This window comes from Squalius cephalus (assembly GCF_949319135.1).
Source record: "Squalius cephalus genome assembly, chromosome: 22".
In the NCBI taxonomy this organism is placed as follows: Eukaryota; Metazoa; Chordata; class Actinopteri; order Cypriniformes; family Leuciscidae; genus Squalius; species Squalius cephalus.
Window position 1 is genome coordinate 25437077 of NC_137143.1, and position 18971 is coordinate 25456047.

The 18971-nt window shown below is 37.3% G+C and overlaps 1 protein-coding gene across 2 annotated transcripts; it reads left to right on the forward strand.

Annotated features, from left to right (window-relative positions):
• Positions 1 to 595: 595 nt before the first annotated feature.
• Positions 596 to 18955, forward strand: egln1b (egl-9 family hypoxia-inducible factor 1b). Of its 2 annotated transcripts, XM_079857452.1 has the most exons (5): positions 596 to 1622; positions 14070 to 14189; positions 17192 to 17328; positions 17410 to 17477; positions 18193 to 18955. In XM_079857452.1, exons 1-5 carry the CDS (start codon positions 918 to 920, stop codon positions 18246 to 18248), a joined length of 1086 nt encoding a protein of 361 aa, XP_079713578.1. In that variant the 5' UTR covers positions 596 to 917; the 3' UTR covers positions 18249 to 18955. The 2 variants fall into 2 exon arrangements, with proteins under 2 accessions (XP_079713578.1, XP_079713579.1); XM_079857453.1 differs by lacking the exons at positions 14070 to 14189; positions 17192 to 17328; positions 17410 to 17477; positions 18193 to 18955 and adding an exon at positions 4473 to 5498 and having other exon boundaries at positions 694 to 1622.
• Positions 18956 to 18971: the final 16 nt, after the last annotated feature.

The window sequence follows — 18971 nt, forward strand, 5'->3', positions numbered from 1 at the left end:
ATTTGAAGGAAACCATACAGTTTCATAAAGATTGAAAGGTGTAAAGTCTAATTAAGGCAAGTCCTTTTCCATTAAAAAGCAGTCCTGGTAGGTTTCTTTTATTTTTATTTTCAATATTTTTTTATGTTCCTATATGATTTTTAAAATTGACTTTTCTTCCTTTCTCCCCCCCCCATGAAGACGAGTGTGAATTCAAACGCAATGCTTTTAGTTTTAATATTTGACTGTTAAATGACCCACAGTAATATCCAGTGAGTCTGAACTGAACTTTATCAAGTTTTGTCGTTTTGAACTGAAAACATAGGCAAATAATTAATTTAAAAAATAATTTGCTATGCTAAATAAAAAACTAAATAATTTGCAAATAGTTCATACCTACAATTAGACCCAGAACTCCATTCTTATTTCTCATAATAAAAGTTAGTTTGAAGTGTTGTTAGTATATTTTGGATTATTTTTACTTTTTGGTCTTTCTGTTATGCAAATTTTGAGTTTATTAATTCGTTTGAGGTTTTATAGCCTACGCAGATGCAGTATTTCTGCTCATTAAATGTTTTTGGGCGATTATATATTTATTTGTGTTAATTTTCACTCTGCCCACATGAAGTTGTGAGAAGCACATGTGTATCATGCCCACAGTGTTGTCTATCCTGTCTCTAGTGCGCATGCTCACATGGTTGACGTGCGCTGAGCGCTGAAGAAAAGGAACAGCAGGCGCCATGCGCTTCCATCAAACTCACGGCTCGCGCTGAGACTTCACAAGTGTCAAAACCATAGATGTCGCGGGAATGTGAGAGCGTCACGTTGCCCTCCGTCAAATGGAATGAAATTGGCAGCGGGGGCCCAGGGACAATTTCGCTTGTGGATACTTGTAGTGAAGTTGCAGGCTGATACTGTATACAGCACAGCGCTGAAACATGGAGGGAAACTCAAGGGAAAGCGACAGTCTGGAGCGAGAGCGCCAGTACTGCGAGCTGTGCGGGAAAATGGAGAACCTGATGAAGTGCGGACGGTGTCGTAGCTCCTTCTACTGCAGCAAAGAGCACCAGAAACAGGACTGGAAGAAGCACAAGCGGGTGTGTAAGGAGGCCGAGGAGAAGCAGCAGCCGCAGCCGCCGCCGGCTGAAGAGCCCAGCGCCGAACAGTCGAACACTTCAGAACAGTCGAACTCTTCTCAGAGTGACTCTACTCTTACGACACCCGGCGAAAGAATGTCAGATTTTATCACGTCCGCCACGAGCTCTGACAGCAAACCGACCGCGGACAGCTCGAAACCCAACGGACAGACGCGGTCGCCTCCTCAGAAACTGGCCACGGACTATATCGTGCCCTGCATGAACAAGCACGGAATCTGTGTGGTTGACAACTTCCTAGGTGACGAGGTCGGACGCAGTATTCTGGAGGACGTGCGGGCGCTTTACCTGACCGGCGGATTTACGGACGGACAGCTGGTCAGCCAGAGGAGCGACTCGTCTAAGGACATTCGGGGGGATAAGATCACCTGGGTGGAGGGGAAGGAGGCCGGCTGTGAGAGGATAGCGTTTCTCATGAGTCGCATGGACGATCTGATCCGACACTGTAACGGGAAACTGGACAACTACAGGATCAATGGAAGAACGAAAGTAAGTAGAGCTGTCATTAACTAAGGAGAACTGTGGTGCCTGCCTGACACTTAAAGGTGCGCTCAGTAATCTTAAAAGTTTGATGCAATACAAATGAGAGATTATTTGAGAAATATCTTTAAAATGACAAAGACGTCATATGTCTAGATACGGCTTTTATTCTACTATTTCCAAAAGGTAGAACCTGCTATATCGGGCCATTTATGCCTTCCTCGTGTCACATGACCAGCCACACAACCGCTGCAGGTAACCGGATGCGCACCATTAACATGCAAAAAACAAAAAAAAACTTCTAATCTTTCTATTATACAGTATTGTTGTCACGATACTGGACTTCGATATGATACCTTTAAAAAAAATCAATATGGGGAAAACCATATATAGGCTACCTCCATACAAAAAAAAAAAAGTGTTATCTTATAAACTCTATATATCTCTTTAAGATTCTGACTTTATTCTGACTTTATTACTCACAATTGCAAGTTTATTTCCCGCAATTCTGAATTTATAACTCGCAATTGCATGTTTGTATCCCACAATTCTGGCTTTATAACTCGCAATTGCGAGTTTATCTATTATATAATATATATATTATATTATAATTCTTAGAAAAAAAGTGAGAATTGCAAGATCTAAACTAGCAATTATGAGAAGAAAAGTCAGAATTGTGAGATAATATTTTTTCAGGTTTTTACAGGTAGATCTAACAGTATATTTAGCTATAGATTAGGTACAGAAATTGAATAAAGTAGCCAAATGTAAAATAGGTAACTGCATAGTCTTCACTGTATAAATTAAATATAGATGGATCCTTATTAAAGTTGCAAAAGTTATTCAGTCAAGAGTCTTTTGCTCTTTGATTAACATTAAAAACACAGACAGCAGGTGTATTAGGCTGCTTTTACTTTAATTAATACTGTCACACATGCATTTTCTTTCTCCACTGTTTACGTTCACTTTAGACATAACCGACTGTTTACTAGCATGCTCGCCAAGACAGACATTTTGACATAATTTTGTGTGAAATTGTCCGTTCAAGCACAAGAAGACGTGAAAGCTTAAAGGAATAGTTCAGCCAAAAATGAAAATTCTGTCAGTAATTACTCACCCTCATGTTGTTCCAACCCCATAAGACTTTCGTTCATCTTCGGAACACAAATTCTGATATTTTTGATGAAATCTGAGAGCTGGATCACTCCTCCATAGGCTTCTATGGGATCGAAACTTGCCAGCCCAGAAAAGTTATTAAAGACATCGTTAAAAGTCCAAGTGACTACAGTGGCTCAACCACAAATTTATCAAGCAAGGAGAATACTTTTTGCACGCAAAAAACAACAAAAATAACGACTTTATTCAACTATTAATTTTCGTCTGTGTGGGCCTGTATGAGTTCATGTAGTGTAACAGCGCAGCGCTTCTGGGTTGTACGTCACCACGTAGGCTCACTATTGGCCGACGTTGGTCATGTGTGTGATGCGTGTGACGTACAACACAGAAGCGCTGCGCTGTTACTCTACGTGAATTCATTCAGGCCCACACAGACGAAAATGAATAGTTTAATAAAGTCGTTATTTTTGGTTGTTTTTTGCACACAAATAGTATTCTCGTCGCTTGATAAATTTGTGGTTGAGCCACTGTAGTCACTTGGACTATTTTAACGATGTCTTTAATAACTTTCTTGGTTTGCAAGTTTTGATCCCACTGAAGCCTATGGAGGAGTGAGACAGCTCTCAGATTTCATCAAAAATATCATAATTTGTGTTCCGAAGATGAACAAAAGCCTTATGGGGTTGGAACAACATGAGGGTGAGTAATTACTGACAGAATTTTCATTTTTGGCTGAACTAACCCTTTAATTCGGTATTCACCTGCTGTCAGACGCGACTTTCTGGGTTATCTTTCGCGCCATCTTTAATTGCAATAAGCCACGAAAAAGAAGTAAATTTGGCTCTCACGAACTGTTTGACAGGCGGCTCTGTGCTCGCCACTTGTACAGATCAGTGGTGCATGCGCTTTTTGTGTGAGTGCGAAACCTGTGGGAATGACTACAATTAGGCACAACACAACCACTATTCAACTGGAGCGAATGAGACAAGTGAGTGAGAGAAGGCGGGTGTGTGTCAATTCGCCATTAGTTGGAAGAAAGAGTGAGAACATGCAGCTGTATGGGTGAATTCGATACTGCAGAAAAGGAATATTGAAACCGTTTTCAATATTTCAGTGTCGATACATATCGAAATATCAATATTTTTGACAACGCTATTATTCAGATTTGTGTAGGATGAGATACACAGAAAAGAAACAATACAAAAACTAAACAGCTTTGGTGTGAATTAACTAGTTAATTAGTAAACAAAGTCATGCCGATAGTTGTCAGTATAGAGTCCAAACCTGAAGTGAGGCTTAACACAAGCAAGAGCAAACTGAACCTTTAAATTTTCAAGACGTCATCTGGGAAAGGCAAAGCTGAAAATATCAGGTCATTTTAAAGGCCTAGAAATTCAGACATTTCATAGGCAATTTCTTTATAGTTGCGCTCATCTCTGCTTTGTCAAGTGCAATAGCTATGAAATTATTATTTTCTTATCTAGTAATGTCATGGAAATTCACTATTAGTCAAAATGTGTGGGAGCATATGTTTGGGGGATCAAGTGAAATCCCCAGTTAAAGCACATCTTTTATGGATTAGATTAAAACTCAGATCAGATTTGTAGCAAAACATGAAAATTCTGAACTAAACACATTAAAGACTCTGAATATATGCACCATCAAGTCTCTTCCCCCAGATTCAATTGTTCTTGAATTTTCTATCCCCGCAAAAATGTCAGGCTGACCGTTTTTTTTAAACAGGAGCTTCCTTTGGGGCCACAGACTGTTACTGATAGTGCCTTTGTGAGTTATCCACGACCAGCATGGCTCTCATATTTCCCCAGGTCAGGGGAACGCCTGCGACCACCAGCTGCTATCAGGCGTACCCAACGCATGCACAATGTTTGGACAAACCTCCAACCTCTCAGGGTTTAGGGAAGCCATCACCTTTTTCCATCTTGCTGTAAACACACGCACACTTATTGCGACTTGCAGGAAATTTGTAACGCAGTTAGCTTATGGTTTTGCAAGAGTTGGTACGATTATGTAAGATTATGTACAAGTTAAGTTGTATGTCTCGTTTTATATCACACACTATGGTGAATCTTTTGGGTTTCAGGGTCTTCAGGTCTTTGGGCTCATTAAAGTTTGAAGGGTCTCTTATTCAAAGACAAAGACCGCAGAACTTCACTGACTGTGCCTGGGGGAGTATGCGTTCCCTTTTTTAATTTTTTAGATTCACTCCCTGTACGCCACAGCAAGCCGCCACAGGCATGCTTTCCGATCAGTCACACACACCATTATCAGACGGTCAATAAAAACCACAGTGTTATGAAAGAGAAACATTAATGCTTAACATTTATTCTTTAAACGTAAACGTGTCCATGGCTAAAGATAAAATGCTATAAATAGCATAAAAATGTACTTTATTAATTTGTGCTTAAAGCAAAGGCATATGCTGTGCACAGGATGTTGCAGTGTGAATATCAGAAGGCTTGATGGGAGGTGATAGCACTTCCTGCGACTGCATAGTTTTTTTAATGTCATTGTGAGTGTTGCAGATGTACAGCTGGACAATTCAGGATGCTCAGCAGGCTTATGAAAGAGTCACCCGAAGGGAAAGAGTCTGTTACATAAAACACAATGAACGGATAATGTGTTTATGTTTTGTATTGATATTAAACTATGAACGAGCTTTGTGGTTGTTAAATGTTGGAGGATCAGAGGCAGAGTATATATATATATCTGGACTTCAGTGAGGCTGTAGATTGTGGAAGGGAAGGAGATGAGTAGAGAAAGAAGTGAGAATAGGAACAAAAGGTAATGTTTATTATGAAGACGTTTTCATAGATTTGGTCGCATAATGTTTTTATACATTAAAATTGCATAGAATATAGCCTAAATATTGTGAATCTTCTTAAAGGAATAGGCCTAGTTCACCCTAAAATGAAAATTCTGTCATCATTTATTCACCTTCATCTCATCCCAAACCTCCTGTATCCCAAACTTTTTCTCTTCTGTGGAACATATAAGAAGATATTTTGAGAAATGTCTCTGTTTGTTGTTGTTGTTGGTTTTTTTACCATAAAATGGAAGGTCACCAAAACTGCTTGGTTACAGTATTCTTCAAAATATCTTATTTTGTGTTCCGCAGAAGAAAGTAAGTCATACAGGTTTGGATGAGTGAGTATGTGATGGTAAGTAAGTTTAATTAAAAAAACAAAACCTACCCTTTTAATGATTCAAGTTCCATGATGTGATAGTCATCATGATATCAAAATTAAACCCTATTTACTTTGTTAGCCCACATTACTAGTCTTGTGTTGAACAATTAATCCGTGCAAGTTAATAAGCAAGGTGAGGCGAGGTGCGCTAAAATAAAACCGTGCCCTCTATTCAATATTCCGTCCGTTTCACTTGGAAATACGTCACAACACTGAAGTAAAGTCGTTAAGTAAAGAACTTTTGGTTCACGTGGACTTTAACAATTCCATTACTGAGTCTTGTAGTCCTTTTGAGGAAGTCTCTCACAGTAAATATTTGCACAGTGTGGACCCTGTTGGTAATATTGACCTGTTTGGTAATATTAAATATAAAAAAATATTATATATACAGTACCAGTCAAAAGTTTGGAAACGTTACTATTTTTAATGTTTTTGAAAGAAGTCTCTTATGCTCATCAAGCCTGCAATTAAAAAAACAAAAAACAAAAAAAAAACAGTAATATTATGAAATATTATTACAATTTAAAATAATGGTTCTCTTTTTTAATATACTTTAAAATGTAATTTATTTTTGTGATGCAAAGCTGAATTTTCATCAGCAAGTACTCCAGTCTTTGGTGTCTTATGATCCTTCAGAAATCATTCTAATATGCTGATTTATGATCAATGTTGGAAACAGTTGTGGTGCTTAATATTTTTTTTATAACCTGAGATACTTTTTTCAGGATTATTTGATGAATAAAAAGTTAAAAAGAACTGTATTTATTTAGAATAGAAATCTTTTGTAACAATATACACTACCGTTCAAAAGTTTGGGAACAATAACTATTTTTTTTTTAAAGAAATTAGTACTTTAATTCAACAAGGATGTGTTAAATTGATAAAAGGTGATGGTAACGATTTATATTGTTAGAAATGTTTTTATTTTGAATAAATGCTGTTTTTATGAATAAATGCTGTTAACGTTTTACTCATCAATGAATCCTGAAAAAAGTATTCCAAAAAAATATATTAAACAGCACAACTGTTTCCATCATTGATAATAACTGAGTATCAAATCATCATATTAGAATGATTTCTGAAGGATCATAAGACACCAAAGACTGGAGTACTTGCTGATGAAAATTCAGCTTTGCATCACAAAAATAAATTACATTTTAAAATATATTAAAAAAGAGAACCATTATTTTAAATTGTAATAATATTTCATAATATTACTGTTTTTTTTTTGTTGTTGTTGTTTTTTTTTACTGCAGGCTTGATGAGCATAAGAGACTTCTTTCAAAAACATTAAAAATAGTAATGTTTCCAAACTTTTGACTGGTACTGTATATATATATATATATATATATATATATATTTTTTTTTTTTTTTTTTACTAAAATAAAGTTTAGTTTTTGTAATTTTTATTGTTATATTTTTGTCACAATATATAGTTTATTGTTTAATATTTTCGTAATGTACTATATGGTTCCTTGTATCCATTCCATGGTCCTTGCATCACCTTCAGCAGCAACGTTCCCTCCTGAATCCTGTTTCATGGCAAAAAAAATAAATAATTATACCCGAGTTGTGAATGTGCAGTCTGTGTTAATGCAATGAAAAAGACTGTTGAACACAATACAATGGCAGGAGTTGTCTTCACTCAAAAACAAGCATACGACGCGACCAATCAGTTGGCTCGATTTCCGAAACAAATGACTATTTTTCTAATGAGTAATTCAGTAGGATCCTGTATAATTTACAGCAGAATCAGAATCGAATCAAGAGCTTGTGAATCTGAACACAAATCGAATCAGAAAATCTCGTTCTTGCCCCTCAAGCTTTTTGTTGTGGTGTTTTTGGTGAATTATTGTTTATCATTGGTTTATAGGGTTTATCACCTCCTACTCAGAAAGCTTCTAGGTGTCAGGGTGAAGAATGTTCGCAGCAGTATAACACAATGAATTGCCACGTAGTCATGTTTACATTACGTGACCAGAGATGCTGGCACTGGATCAGAATGGGCTGTTTTTGAGCGTATTTGTTAGAGCATTGCATTCCCTTTGGAAAGTCCCACCTCACTAGGAAGGATGTATAATATTTCTTTGCTTCTGCATCGATGTTTAGTTACGTGATTTTTTGTTTTTGTACCCTTATGTCAGGAAACCTTGCGTGCAACCAACAGGAGACTTGCGAGGTTGTTTTTTGAAGGCGGAAAGCTGATGTGTAAAACACCTGTAGACTTCATAATGACCCATAATGAAGCATGCTTTTTATTTTTTTGGTGCATATTTTAAGTTTATATTGTACATGCATTTGATGTTTTTTGTGTGTGTGCTGTTAGTTGTGCCTATTTTTCATCAGCAAAAGCTTAAATGCATGACTTATCTCTTGGACATGTTGTGCGCTGTCACTGCTTTTTCCTCAACGTGTTTATTAATGGTGCAGTGTGGTGTCAGTCTGCCAGGGTGTCAGCGCTTGGAACAGCAGTGCAGCTGCACGCTCTGCACGTAGCTGGACTATTAGAACTGTCTGTCTGGCTAAAGTCCAGGAGCTGAGGTTTATATCAGCTCTGCATTGCTCAGGTTTATATCAGCTCGGCATAGCTCACTGGAACAGATGCAGTATCACATAAAGGAGAAATGACATGTTGTAAACCCAAGAGGGCCTCTTACAGGAAAATCCCTGAATCTAGGAAAACAAATGACTGTTGTGGAGATCTGTTGGAGTAAATAATGACAGGCATGATTAACATACTAATTGGAAATCATTGAAGACTTTATACATGCTCCAAATCAGTTCATAGGTGCAACATATACATTTTTATGTATATTTATACATACATTTGAAATAATGTTTTATAGCGAAATATTTATGTCGAAATGTTAAGCTAGTTAGCTAAAACAGCATCGTGTATTTATCTAAAAATAACGTGTATTATAATTTTACCTGGACATGGAATAGTGTGTGGAATAAAATGCATAAATGTCTGTGTCACATGATCCTTCAGAAATCATTCTAATATGCTGATTTGGTGCTCAATAAACATTTATTATTATTAATGTTGAAAGCATTTGTGCTGCTTAATATTTTTTCTGGTAACCATAATAATTATTTTTTTAGGATTCTGAAGAAAAAAAATCTGGATTTTTCAGGATTAATAATAGAAAGTTCCAACAGCATTTATTTGAAATATAAAATCTTTTTTAATATTATAAATGTAAATGTTTTGCACTGTAGCTCCTTTTTGATGACAACATAAACCAAACTCTGAATTTTTCTAGTAATGTTTAACAAACAATTGCTGCATCAATGCAAATTACTACTACTACTACTAAATAAAAAAATCTATACTTCCAATAGTATCGGCTAATGGAATCAAAAAAATGCTGCTTTTGTCATGAATATTGACAATCTAATAAATGTATAGATAGGAGGCGCAGCTGTTTGTGCACACAGCGTCACATCCAGGTGTGTCTGAGACATTGAAACCAGAATACACGCACACTGAAGCTCTGATTGAAATGCTCTTTGTGTTGTGGGACTATGGCATCCCCTCAATCTCCTTTACACTCCTTCCACGGTCATGGATCTTTGCAGATGATGATGGGAGAGTGGCGGCATGGCATCCTGACGCAAAAGCTGCTGCGTGATGTTGATGCGTGCCATCCGCACCCACCTCTCCTCACCCGGTTGTTTTCTCATCCAAGCATGCCCTGCTTACTCTTTGACGCAGTTGGCTCTCACACTCACCCCCACCTGAACGATTGAAGCGCCGTTGAGCGATTTCACCCTTATCTGCTCCGGCCCATTCACGTGGGGGGCTCGCAGATTGCGTCAATGCCCTCAGCTCGCTTTTTTGTCCTGGCTTGTCTTTCTTTCCTTCTTCCGCTATATCCTTCTCTCACTGGCTAAAGCACACGCTCGCTCACCCCTCCCTTCATCTTTATTTACGTTGTCCTTCGCTTATGCACCTGCCACCAAGGTAAACATTTCAGTTGAAATGTTGTCACATGTATTGTGATCTGTCGTGTATTGCGTGCCATTGCAGGCTGCGAGACTTGGCTGGGAAGGCCCTTATTAAACGAGCCGAGGTGCGAAGGTTATTGAAAACTATGGGTGGGCCAAAATCTTATCACGCTATGAATACGTTTATTTCACAATAACGATATATTCTACTACAATATGATAATTTTAGCTTTAAATAATGTTTTTATGATAACAATTTTTGAAACCATTCAATTAAATATACATTTATTCTTAATAAAGTTACAAAAGCTATTCAGTCAAGAGCAGTGAGATTGTTTTGATTAACATTAATGGCACAGATGGCAGCAGGAGCATTAGGCTGCTGTCACTTTAAGACTGAATGCACGGATCTCATATACTGATACATATGCGCTTGCTTTCTTTAGACAACCGTGTTTACGAGGATACTCGCAAAGACGGGCATTTTGACACATAAGTGTGTTTATTTGTTCATTCAATCCCAATAAGGCGCCAAAAAGAACTCAGTTCAGCACTCAGCACACTTTATGTGCACACGTTTCAGGTGTGTGCGCTCAGAAACTGTCTCTTAGACAGTGTGCGTATATACCGAAATGAGTTCTCTTTAGCTGCTTATTGTGCTTGAATGGTTTAAAATCACTTGTTTTTAAACCGCAAGGCTTAAAAACACGTTTAAATGATAAGCTTCGATGACAGCGCAGCACTGCAACGTCATGTCTCTGCTAGTTAATCGTGTCCACAGGTATACCCCTAATGAAAACTGTATATTCCTTATGAGCTGAACGTTTTTTTTTATGGAATATTGCAGTATTTATTATAAATGATTTATCCGTGCATATCATTATTCTTTAATCAAAAGAACTTCCACTCCTACTTGCAGCGATGATGTGTTTTTTTTGGTGGGAGGGTGAGACAACCTGTCAATCACATCCAACGATCCAATCAATTCAGTGGACCTGCTCTACATTTTTTCATGTTCAAAAAGACGTTTCATTCGAATATACGTCTGAATAGAGAATAAAAACTTCTGTTTCATGCTGACTTTAAAAAGGGCCTATTATGCCTTTTTTCATTTCAACATTCTTTAGTCTGTAATGTTGCTGTTTGAGCGTTAAAAAGGTCTGCAAAGTTACAAAGCACAAAGTCCACTCGAAAGGGAGTATTATCTGTGTCCTTAGGCACTGTTTCTGAACTCCTGAAACATCTCGATTGTAGTCTTGAGTTTTCTTCTGGGAACGTACACGTCACAATATTACTAGTATAACTAGTGTTCCTACCGACTGGGAAGAGAGGTGCTGCAACAATGTGAAATAAGTAAAAAAGAAAAGAAAAAAAAAACTACTATTCTAGTAGACCCCAAAAACAAAATAAAGATTTTGTAAAAGGTAAAATGATAACCATAGTCATCGTCTTCGCCCCTAGTTTGGCCTTTCCGTGACTCCTGAATTCCCCATCTTCCACTTGAAGTGAGTGATTTAGTCAACCACACCCCAGCACCGCTACCGGTTTGTTGCTCGGAAAAAAGGTCCTCATGTACAGTCGTTTTTAGATTTGTTCCCAGCATGTGTTGCTTTTCTCAGCTGGCGTCTTTTCTCCTGGATTGATGACGCTCGTTCTCTGGAAATCTAATATCAAATTATAGGCCTCAGGAAGCTGGGGAGGGGAAATGTTAAGGGGGGACACACACTGCTGTTAGCAGCTCTATGTATTTGGGTCTAACGGTTCAGATTTCCACTGTTCAGTTTGCATCACGGTTCTGTAGTCACAGTTACAGTAAATACTTGGTGTGTTTCTTTTCAGGAGGTACAGTTTGGATACTGATATTTTAACACTTTGATTGGTTGTTACCAGTCTGATTGCTGATTTTTATTTTTCAAATAATAACAAAAAAATATATGCTGCAGAATAATGCACTGTAAATTACTGACAAAAATGAGACTGACAATATTTTGCCACCATAGGGCTTATATTGGTCATTTATATTATTTATCTATTTATTATTATTGGCCAATACATTTGCCATCATCAAGCACTAATAGATGACTATTTAACCAGTGCCCCAGAAGAATCTTAAGGATCGGTATCGGGGCTGATATCCTATAGCCCAAAGTGACATGATCCAATTAATTTTCAATGGAGGGCTCTGGCTCTGGACACTTTACAATTCTTATACATTTTATGTTATACAGATTTTGTCTTACTATGTAAATGTCTTGAAAATTTAAATAAATGTATTTATGTTTCGTTCTATATATGTTTATTAATTGTGTTTTTTAACATTTTTTATGCATTTTTAATGAATATATCTTTCATAATATATCTATCTATCTATATACATAATATATCTATGTTCTTGCCATGAGAATAACCTTAAATGCTGACATGGCATAAATCAAGTAAATAAATAAGTATTGTATGACATAACGTGGCTGAACTACACTACGGATGCAAACCAAACCACAAAGTTTTCTTTTTTTTTCATGGGAACCATTTCACCTCTAGTATGTATGTATGCAAGTAAGGCAAAGAATGTTGGAAGAGATGTTTGTTTTTCGGCCATAAGAACACCCTCCCTCCCTGCCTTCCTCAGACAGGCCTGACACACACACACACATGCTGAGAGTCAGTGCAAAACACGCTGATGTCGTGTCCCAGGGGAGGACGTCTCGGTCCCTTTGACATTATGCTGTTGGGTCAGGGTTAGAGGGTTAAGTCAAGGCCTAAAAATTCCCTGCTGGGCTAGTGCTGCTTATAAATAGAGTGTTAGGTCACAAACTATCAGTGATAAGTGATCAGATTCAGGAGCCTACGTGCAGAAGTGGGTGAAAAAGAAGGCGAGTTCCCGGAGGGGATCGATATCAGAGAGCTGTTCTGACAGTGCTTTTTTCAGTTCACAGAAACACGGCTCACAGTATTTGCCCAAAGGTTTCTGTTATTTAAGTGTTTGTTGGGTGCTTGTTTTTAAAGCGTTTTGTTAATGATTTAAAGGTGGACGTTGGCATTAGTCATGGTTTTGTTTAAAGTTTGACATGTTTTTTACTTGGAGAGGAATATTCTCCAACCTTTTTAGTTATTTTTAAACTTCTAATTATAAGGAAGTACATGTTGTTTGCTCCAGAAATGTAGTTAAACCGAGTCATATGCAGGTCACTTGGACTGATGAACTGATGATCTATTTTTATGAGTCTTTCCTTTGTAACACTGTCCTGATCGTTCCTAACGGATGTGTCCATGTGCACAATACCCTTACACTGCTATTTTCTTCTTTGTGATTAATTAACACTTTCCATGTAAACTCGGAGACCAAAATAAAAGGGGCAAAGGAAGAGCAGGAAAAGAAAAACCTCAGCAAAGGAAAGACTCCAGCAATGGCTTCATTGTTCCCTCAGCCTCATAACCCAGATTCAACAAGATTAAATGATACAATCATCATAGGGCTGAGAATTTCACAGTTATCACCTTATTTTTTCCACTTTGATTTCATGTATGAGTGCGCTGTGGTATCGTACAGTATCTGAAAGGAATTCAGCGGTCTGAACTCCATTAGACAAATACGGGGTAACAGGGAGTCTCATCTGTGATGAATCTGTAATCTTGATGTTTTCACTTTTTAGTTTAGTAATTCTCAACAGAAAATTAACCTGTCTGAGCACAATGATTTGTTTTTAATGAAGCATATATTAAAGGCAGTAGCCGCAGTACACCAAATACTATGGTGAATAAACACTTTAAAAATTCATAATCTTTTCTCATGTAAAAAGTTGTATACCAGACAAAACATTTTTTATTGTGCACTCTGAGTCAGTGTATAAAAATAAGTCATTATGTATAAAAATTATATATAAAGTGGTTTCCATACATAGCCATTATTATTAATAATACTACATAGCTTTTTTTTATTACAGTAATAATAATTATGGAAATATGTTTAATTTGTGAGATTATTGTTAATATAAAAAATATGAATAAGACTATAAATATATGAAAAATATTATTTTATGATGGGAAAAATAGAAATCTTCATTGAACAGTGTCTTCTTATAGAGTGTGCTGCGTCCAATCACTGTGAAAGGTCTGTCGTCACATGTTCTTTTGATTGGCTATATTTTGTCCAATTACTAAAACAACTAGTTTTTCCTTCCAGGCAATGGTGGCGTGTTATCCTGGCGATGGGACAGGATATGTACGGCATGTGGATAACCCTAACGGAGATGGGAGATGTGTCACATGCATATATTACCTGAATAAAGACTGGGATGCCAAGGTAGGAGTTTTTTTTTCACCTTCCTTTGAGCTTTGAACTTGTAAACGTTCTGTAGCATGTAAAACTGCACGAGATTGTTTAAGCTCTTCTCTGTTTGTTTAGGTATCTTATCTGATGTAGACTGCTTAAACTCGCATCTGAGCTTTCATTCAATTCAATGGAAGTTCAAAACCAACCTTGTGCAGAGAGTTTGCTGTTGGTACTTTAAATAAATAAGCCACACAAGAGACTGTTTATGTGCTGTTATTAGAGGTCTACTAGAACAATGAAACTTTGGTTTATGTTGGGTTTGTATATAATATAAAAATGAATTATTGTCAAATATTTAGTGTTTTACGTATTTGTAAATTGTACTGCACATTAATGGAAAGAAACGTATTTCTAATCAGTTGACCACGTGGGCATCACACAAAAACACAGCACAACCAGTAGTCCGATTCATAGAGAAATGACTCCTTCTTTTCTTTCTTTTTTTTTTGGGATGAATCAGAAACACAGTGTGACCAGTGTAGCCCGACTTCTGAAACAAAGTACTTCAATTTTTTTTTATTTTTTTTTGGTTGAATCAAAACCAAACAAATCCTGAAAAAATCACTCTTATGAGCTGGTTCTTTTTGGTAAATCAAAAACATACAACAAGAAGACCAGTGTAGACTGATTCCCGAAACAAATGACTGGTTCTTGAGTCCCGAAACATTACGAACTGGTCCTTTTAAAGAATAGTTCAAATGAACAACTTTATTTAATGATTTGAATCTGTCTAACACAGCCCTGTATAGTGGACACAGAATGGTTACTAAAATATACCTAATTGACTAATCAAAATTGGAATTGAATTAGGAAATCCGTATAGATAACTTGTGAAATTTCTGCCTCCACTCTTATGGTTATGTTAAACATTTACTGTTGAAGTTCCACGAGCATTCGCTGTGACCGCAGGCCTGACATTTTCCACTTTCCGTCACCTTCCAGCTGTTAAAGCCAGCACTGCGTCAGAGAGCGGTCCTGCTCTAGAACATTCCGACCGGCCATGGAAACCATCCAGAGTTGATCAGATGTTCTTATATGAAGTGAACATTAAAGAGAGAGTTGGACAGTTTCACAGGCAAGATACAGGGTTGGTAGAAGGGAAAGAAGGATGTAGTGTTTGTCTGTAGTGTTAAGTCTACATTAAACACTCAAGGGCATGGTGCTCTTTATCTAGATGCTGTTATCTAGAATCTGCAAACAAACGCCGTTTTCTTCCAGTCATCGGTTTCTGTATCAGTGCTGTGATGTAAGGATGGGTCAAATCTCACACACATTCAACCCTGATATTTTCCATCCTTCTCAAACTGCACAGGATGCCAGTAATACATGATTTGAATTCTAGCTCTCTCTCTCTCTCTCTCTCATATCTCACCCTCTTTACTGAATGAAGAGGAAAATAGCCATCTCACGCAAACTGTTGTCTTGGCTTATGTAAAAGACACAGTTGTGTCCGATTTTTTTTTTTTTTATTTAAGCTAAATTTAGCAACAGGTTGTCCTGGGGCAGGAAAAAAGACATTCCCTCCCAGAGTTTTCCCATCCACCAACATTCTGTTGTGTGTAAATGAAATTTGAAATCCAAATTCGTAATTTTAATGTTTTTGAAAGATGTCTCTTATTCTAAGGCTTTGTTCATTTGATTAAGAATATAGTTAAAAAAAAGTAATATTGTAAAATATTACAATTTAAAGTTTTCTATTTGAATATGTTTTAAAATATAATTATATTCCTATATACAGGTGCTGGTCATAAAATTAGAATATCATCAAAAAGTTGATTTATTTCAGTAATTCCGTTAAAAAAGTGAAACTTGTATATTATATAGACTCATTACATGCAAGGTGAGATATCTCAAGCCTTTATTTGTTATAATTTTGATGATTATGGCTTACAGCTTATGAAAACCACAAAATCAAAATCTCACAGTAATTACACAGTGATACCATGGTCATTGAACCAGGTTTTGGTTATTTTGGCAGTGTGGGCAGGTGCAAATCCTGCTGGAAAATGAAGGAAGCATGAAGTGCTCTGAACATGTCCTGGTAGACGGCTGCGTTGACTCTGGATTTAATAAAGCACAGTGGACCAAAGTCCTCTTTTCTGATGAGAGCAAATTTTGCATCTCATTCGGAAACCAAGGTCCCAGAGTCTGGAGGAAGAATGGAGAGGCACACAATCCAAGATGCTTGAAGTCCAGTGTGAAGTTTCCACAGTCTGTGTTGGTTTGGGGAGCCATGTCATCGGCTGGTGTTGGTCCACTGTGTTGTCCACTCAACGCAGCCGTCTACCAGGACATTTCCAAAGCACTTCATGCTTCCTTCAGCAGACAAGCTTTATGGAGATGCTGACTTCATTCTCCAGCAGGATTTGCCCACACTGCCAAAATAACCAAAACCTGGTTCAATGACCATGGTATCACTGTGTAATTACTGTGTGATTTAATGTAATATTCTAATTTTCTGGGATTTTGATTTCGTGGGTTTCATAAGCTGTAAGCCATAATCATCAAAATTATAACAAATAAAGGCTTGAGATATCTCACTTTGCATGTAATGAGTCTATATAATATACAAGTTTCACTTTTTTAGTATCTGGAATTACTGAAATAAATCAACTTTTTGATGATATTCTAATTATATGACCAGCACCTGTATATACACAAAAGTACAATTCATGGGGTGGCACTTTTTAATGTAGAAAAGTGGACAGTGCAAGTTTAAATTGTGAAGTATTTATAACTTATGGTAATATTTAATGTGCTAAATTAAATAAAAAAACAAATCAAATTTTATAACACAGTTGTACAGAAAATATTGCAATCCACACAACATAATGGGAGACATATCAGAGTTCAAAAGAGGACAAATTGTTGGTGCTGGCTCATCTGAAAGCCCTACACCATAGTAATAAATGATTGTTGTCTACTGTCCAGCCCCTGGAATATACCATAATTCTCATCTGCTCACTCTACAGGACCACGGTGGCCTTTTGCGGATCTTTCCAGAGGGAACCTCTCAGTTTGCAGACATAGAGCCCAAGTTTGACAGACTTCTGCTGTTTTGGTCAGACAGACGGAACCCACATGAGGTCCAGCCAGCTTACGCTACAAGGTCAGTGACACATTTCATTTTGTAAAATAGATCTGTAAGCTGCTAATGTTTAAATGCAACTCTGTGTGATTTCATGTGCAGGTATGCTATAACGGTGTGGTATTTTGACGCTGATGAGCGAGCTCGAGCTAAGGAGAAATATCTAACAGGTGAGGTCTGCTCAAACATGACCAGGCACTTACATTGATCCTGAACAACATTATCTAGATTTCTGTGCTGTATCTATGGGATTATGGCCAGAGTGCTTTGTTGGAACACTATTTAAAGGAGCAGTGCAGCCAAAAATGAACATTTACTCACCCTCATGTTGTTGTTTCACACCCATATGTTGTTACGATTTAAAATACGTTTTTGATTTGAATATTTTTAAAATGTAATTTATTCCTGTGTACTCCAGTCTTCAGTGTCACATGATCCTTCAGAAATCATTCTAATTTGCTGATTTAGTGCTCAAGAAACTTTTATTATTATGATCAATGTTGAAAACAGTTGTGCTGCTTAGTTATTTGTTATTTCCTGTTATAAACCAATAAACATTCAATTTAACCATGATACATTTTGTTTCAAGATTCTTAGAATAGAAATCTCAAAAGAACAGCATTCATTTGACATCATCAATGTCGCTTTTGATCAATTTAACGCATCCTTTCTGAATAGAAGTATTAATAGTTTAGTTATCAGTAACCGCTCACTTTCATTGTACAAACTGCTTGTATGACAGTATTTTCATTTCACGATGAAGTATTCCTTAAAGTAATGAACCACAGTGGGTAATCTTCTACCTAATAACACATATGGATTGTCAGAGAGAGCGAAGAGCAGGTCTGTATTCACCTTTATGACATTTTTCTTTCCGTCTTTTAGGTTCCGGTGAAAGGAGCGTAAAGGTGGAGCTAAACAAGCCGTCAGAGCCCAGCTAGTGAACGAGGGATGTATAAAGAGGAGTGTACAGGGTTGGACCTCCAGAGTGCTGCTGAGAGATGATGAGCAGAGGGCAGAAGAGAGTCAGGAAGCGACTTTCCCTCTCATTCACCTCTCCATCTGTCATCTATAAGGGGCTTCTCACAGGGACTCAGAATGTGAAGACAGGCGTGAATTAACATGCTTTGTGTTTCCTTTATGAAGAATGCTGGCTTACATGAGCATAGGATGGACATAATGCGAAACTTGAGGGTGTTTGTGCACTTATTCAACAAGATTTTGAGCTATGACCCCCTACAGTTTCCTTCCCCCGGTCCCCCTTGTCAACTTTGTTATTGCACGTCTGAATAAAGGTACAGTTTTGTTTGGTAACGCATATGCAGAAACAACACAGAAAACCCCTTTTAAGGTTACAAGCTCTATGCAATGTCCTATACGTGTTATTCTGCTCATAAGCTATTGGATTTGTGTTTTTGTATGGCTTTTAATTCCGCTTTCCAAGCTCTCCTAATTGGAGCCACAAGGAACGTGCTTTATCATGGCTTGCACCTGTTGCTTGGTCACCGGGAGCATAGCTGGACTGTCTTTGCCAGTCATCAGCGATATGTCTGTTGTTGCAGACGTTATGTCTCTCCTGTCTTAAGCCAAACTTGACATCTCATGCCTAACAGCTCTGAGTTTTAAATAAAAAAGCAGTTTTCCTAAGTACATCTTGTTTGACT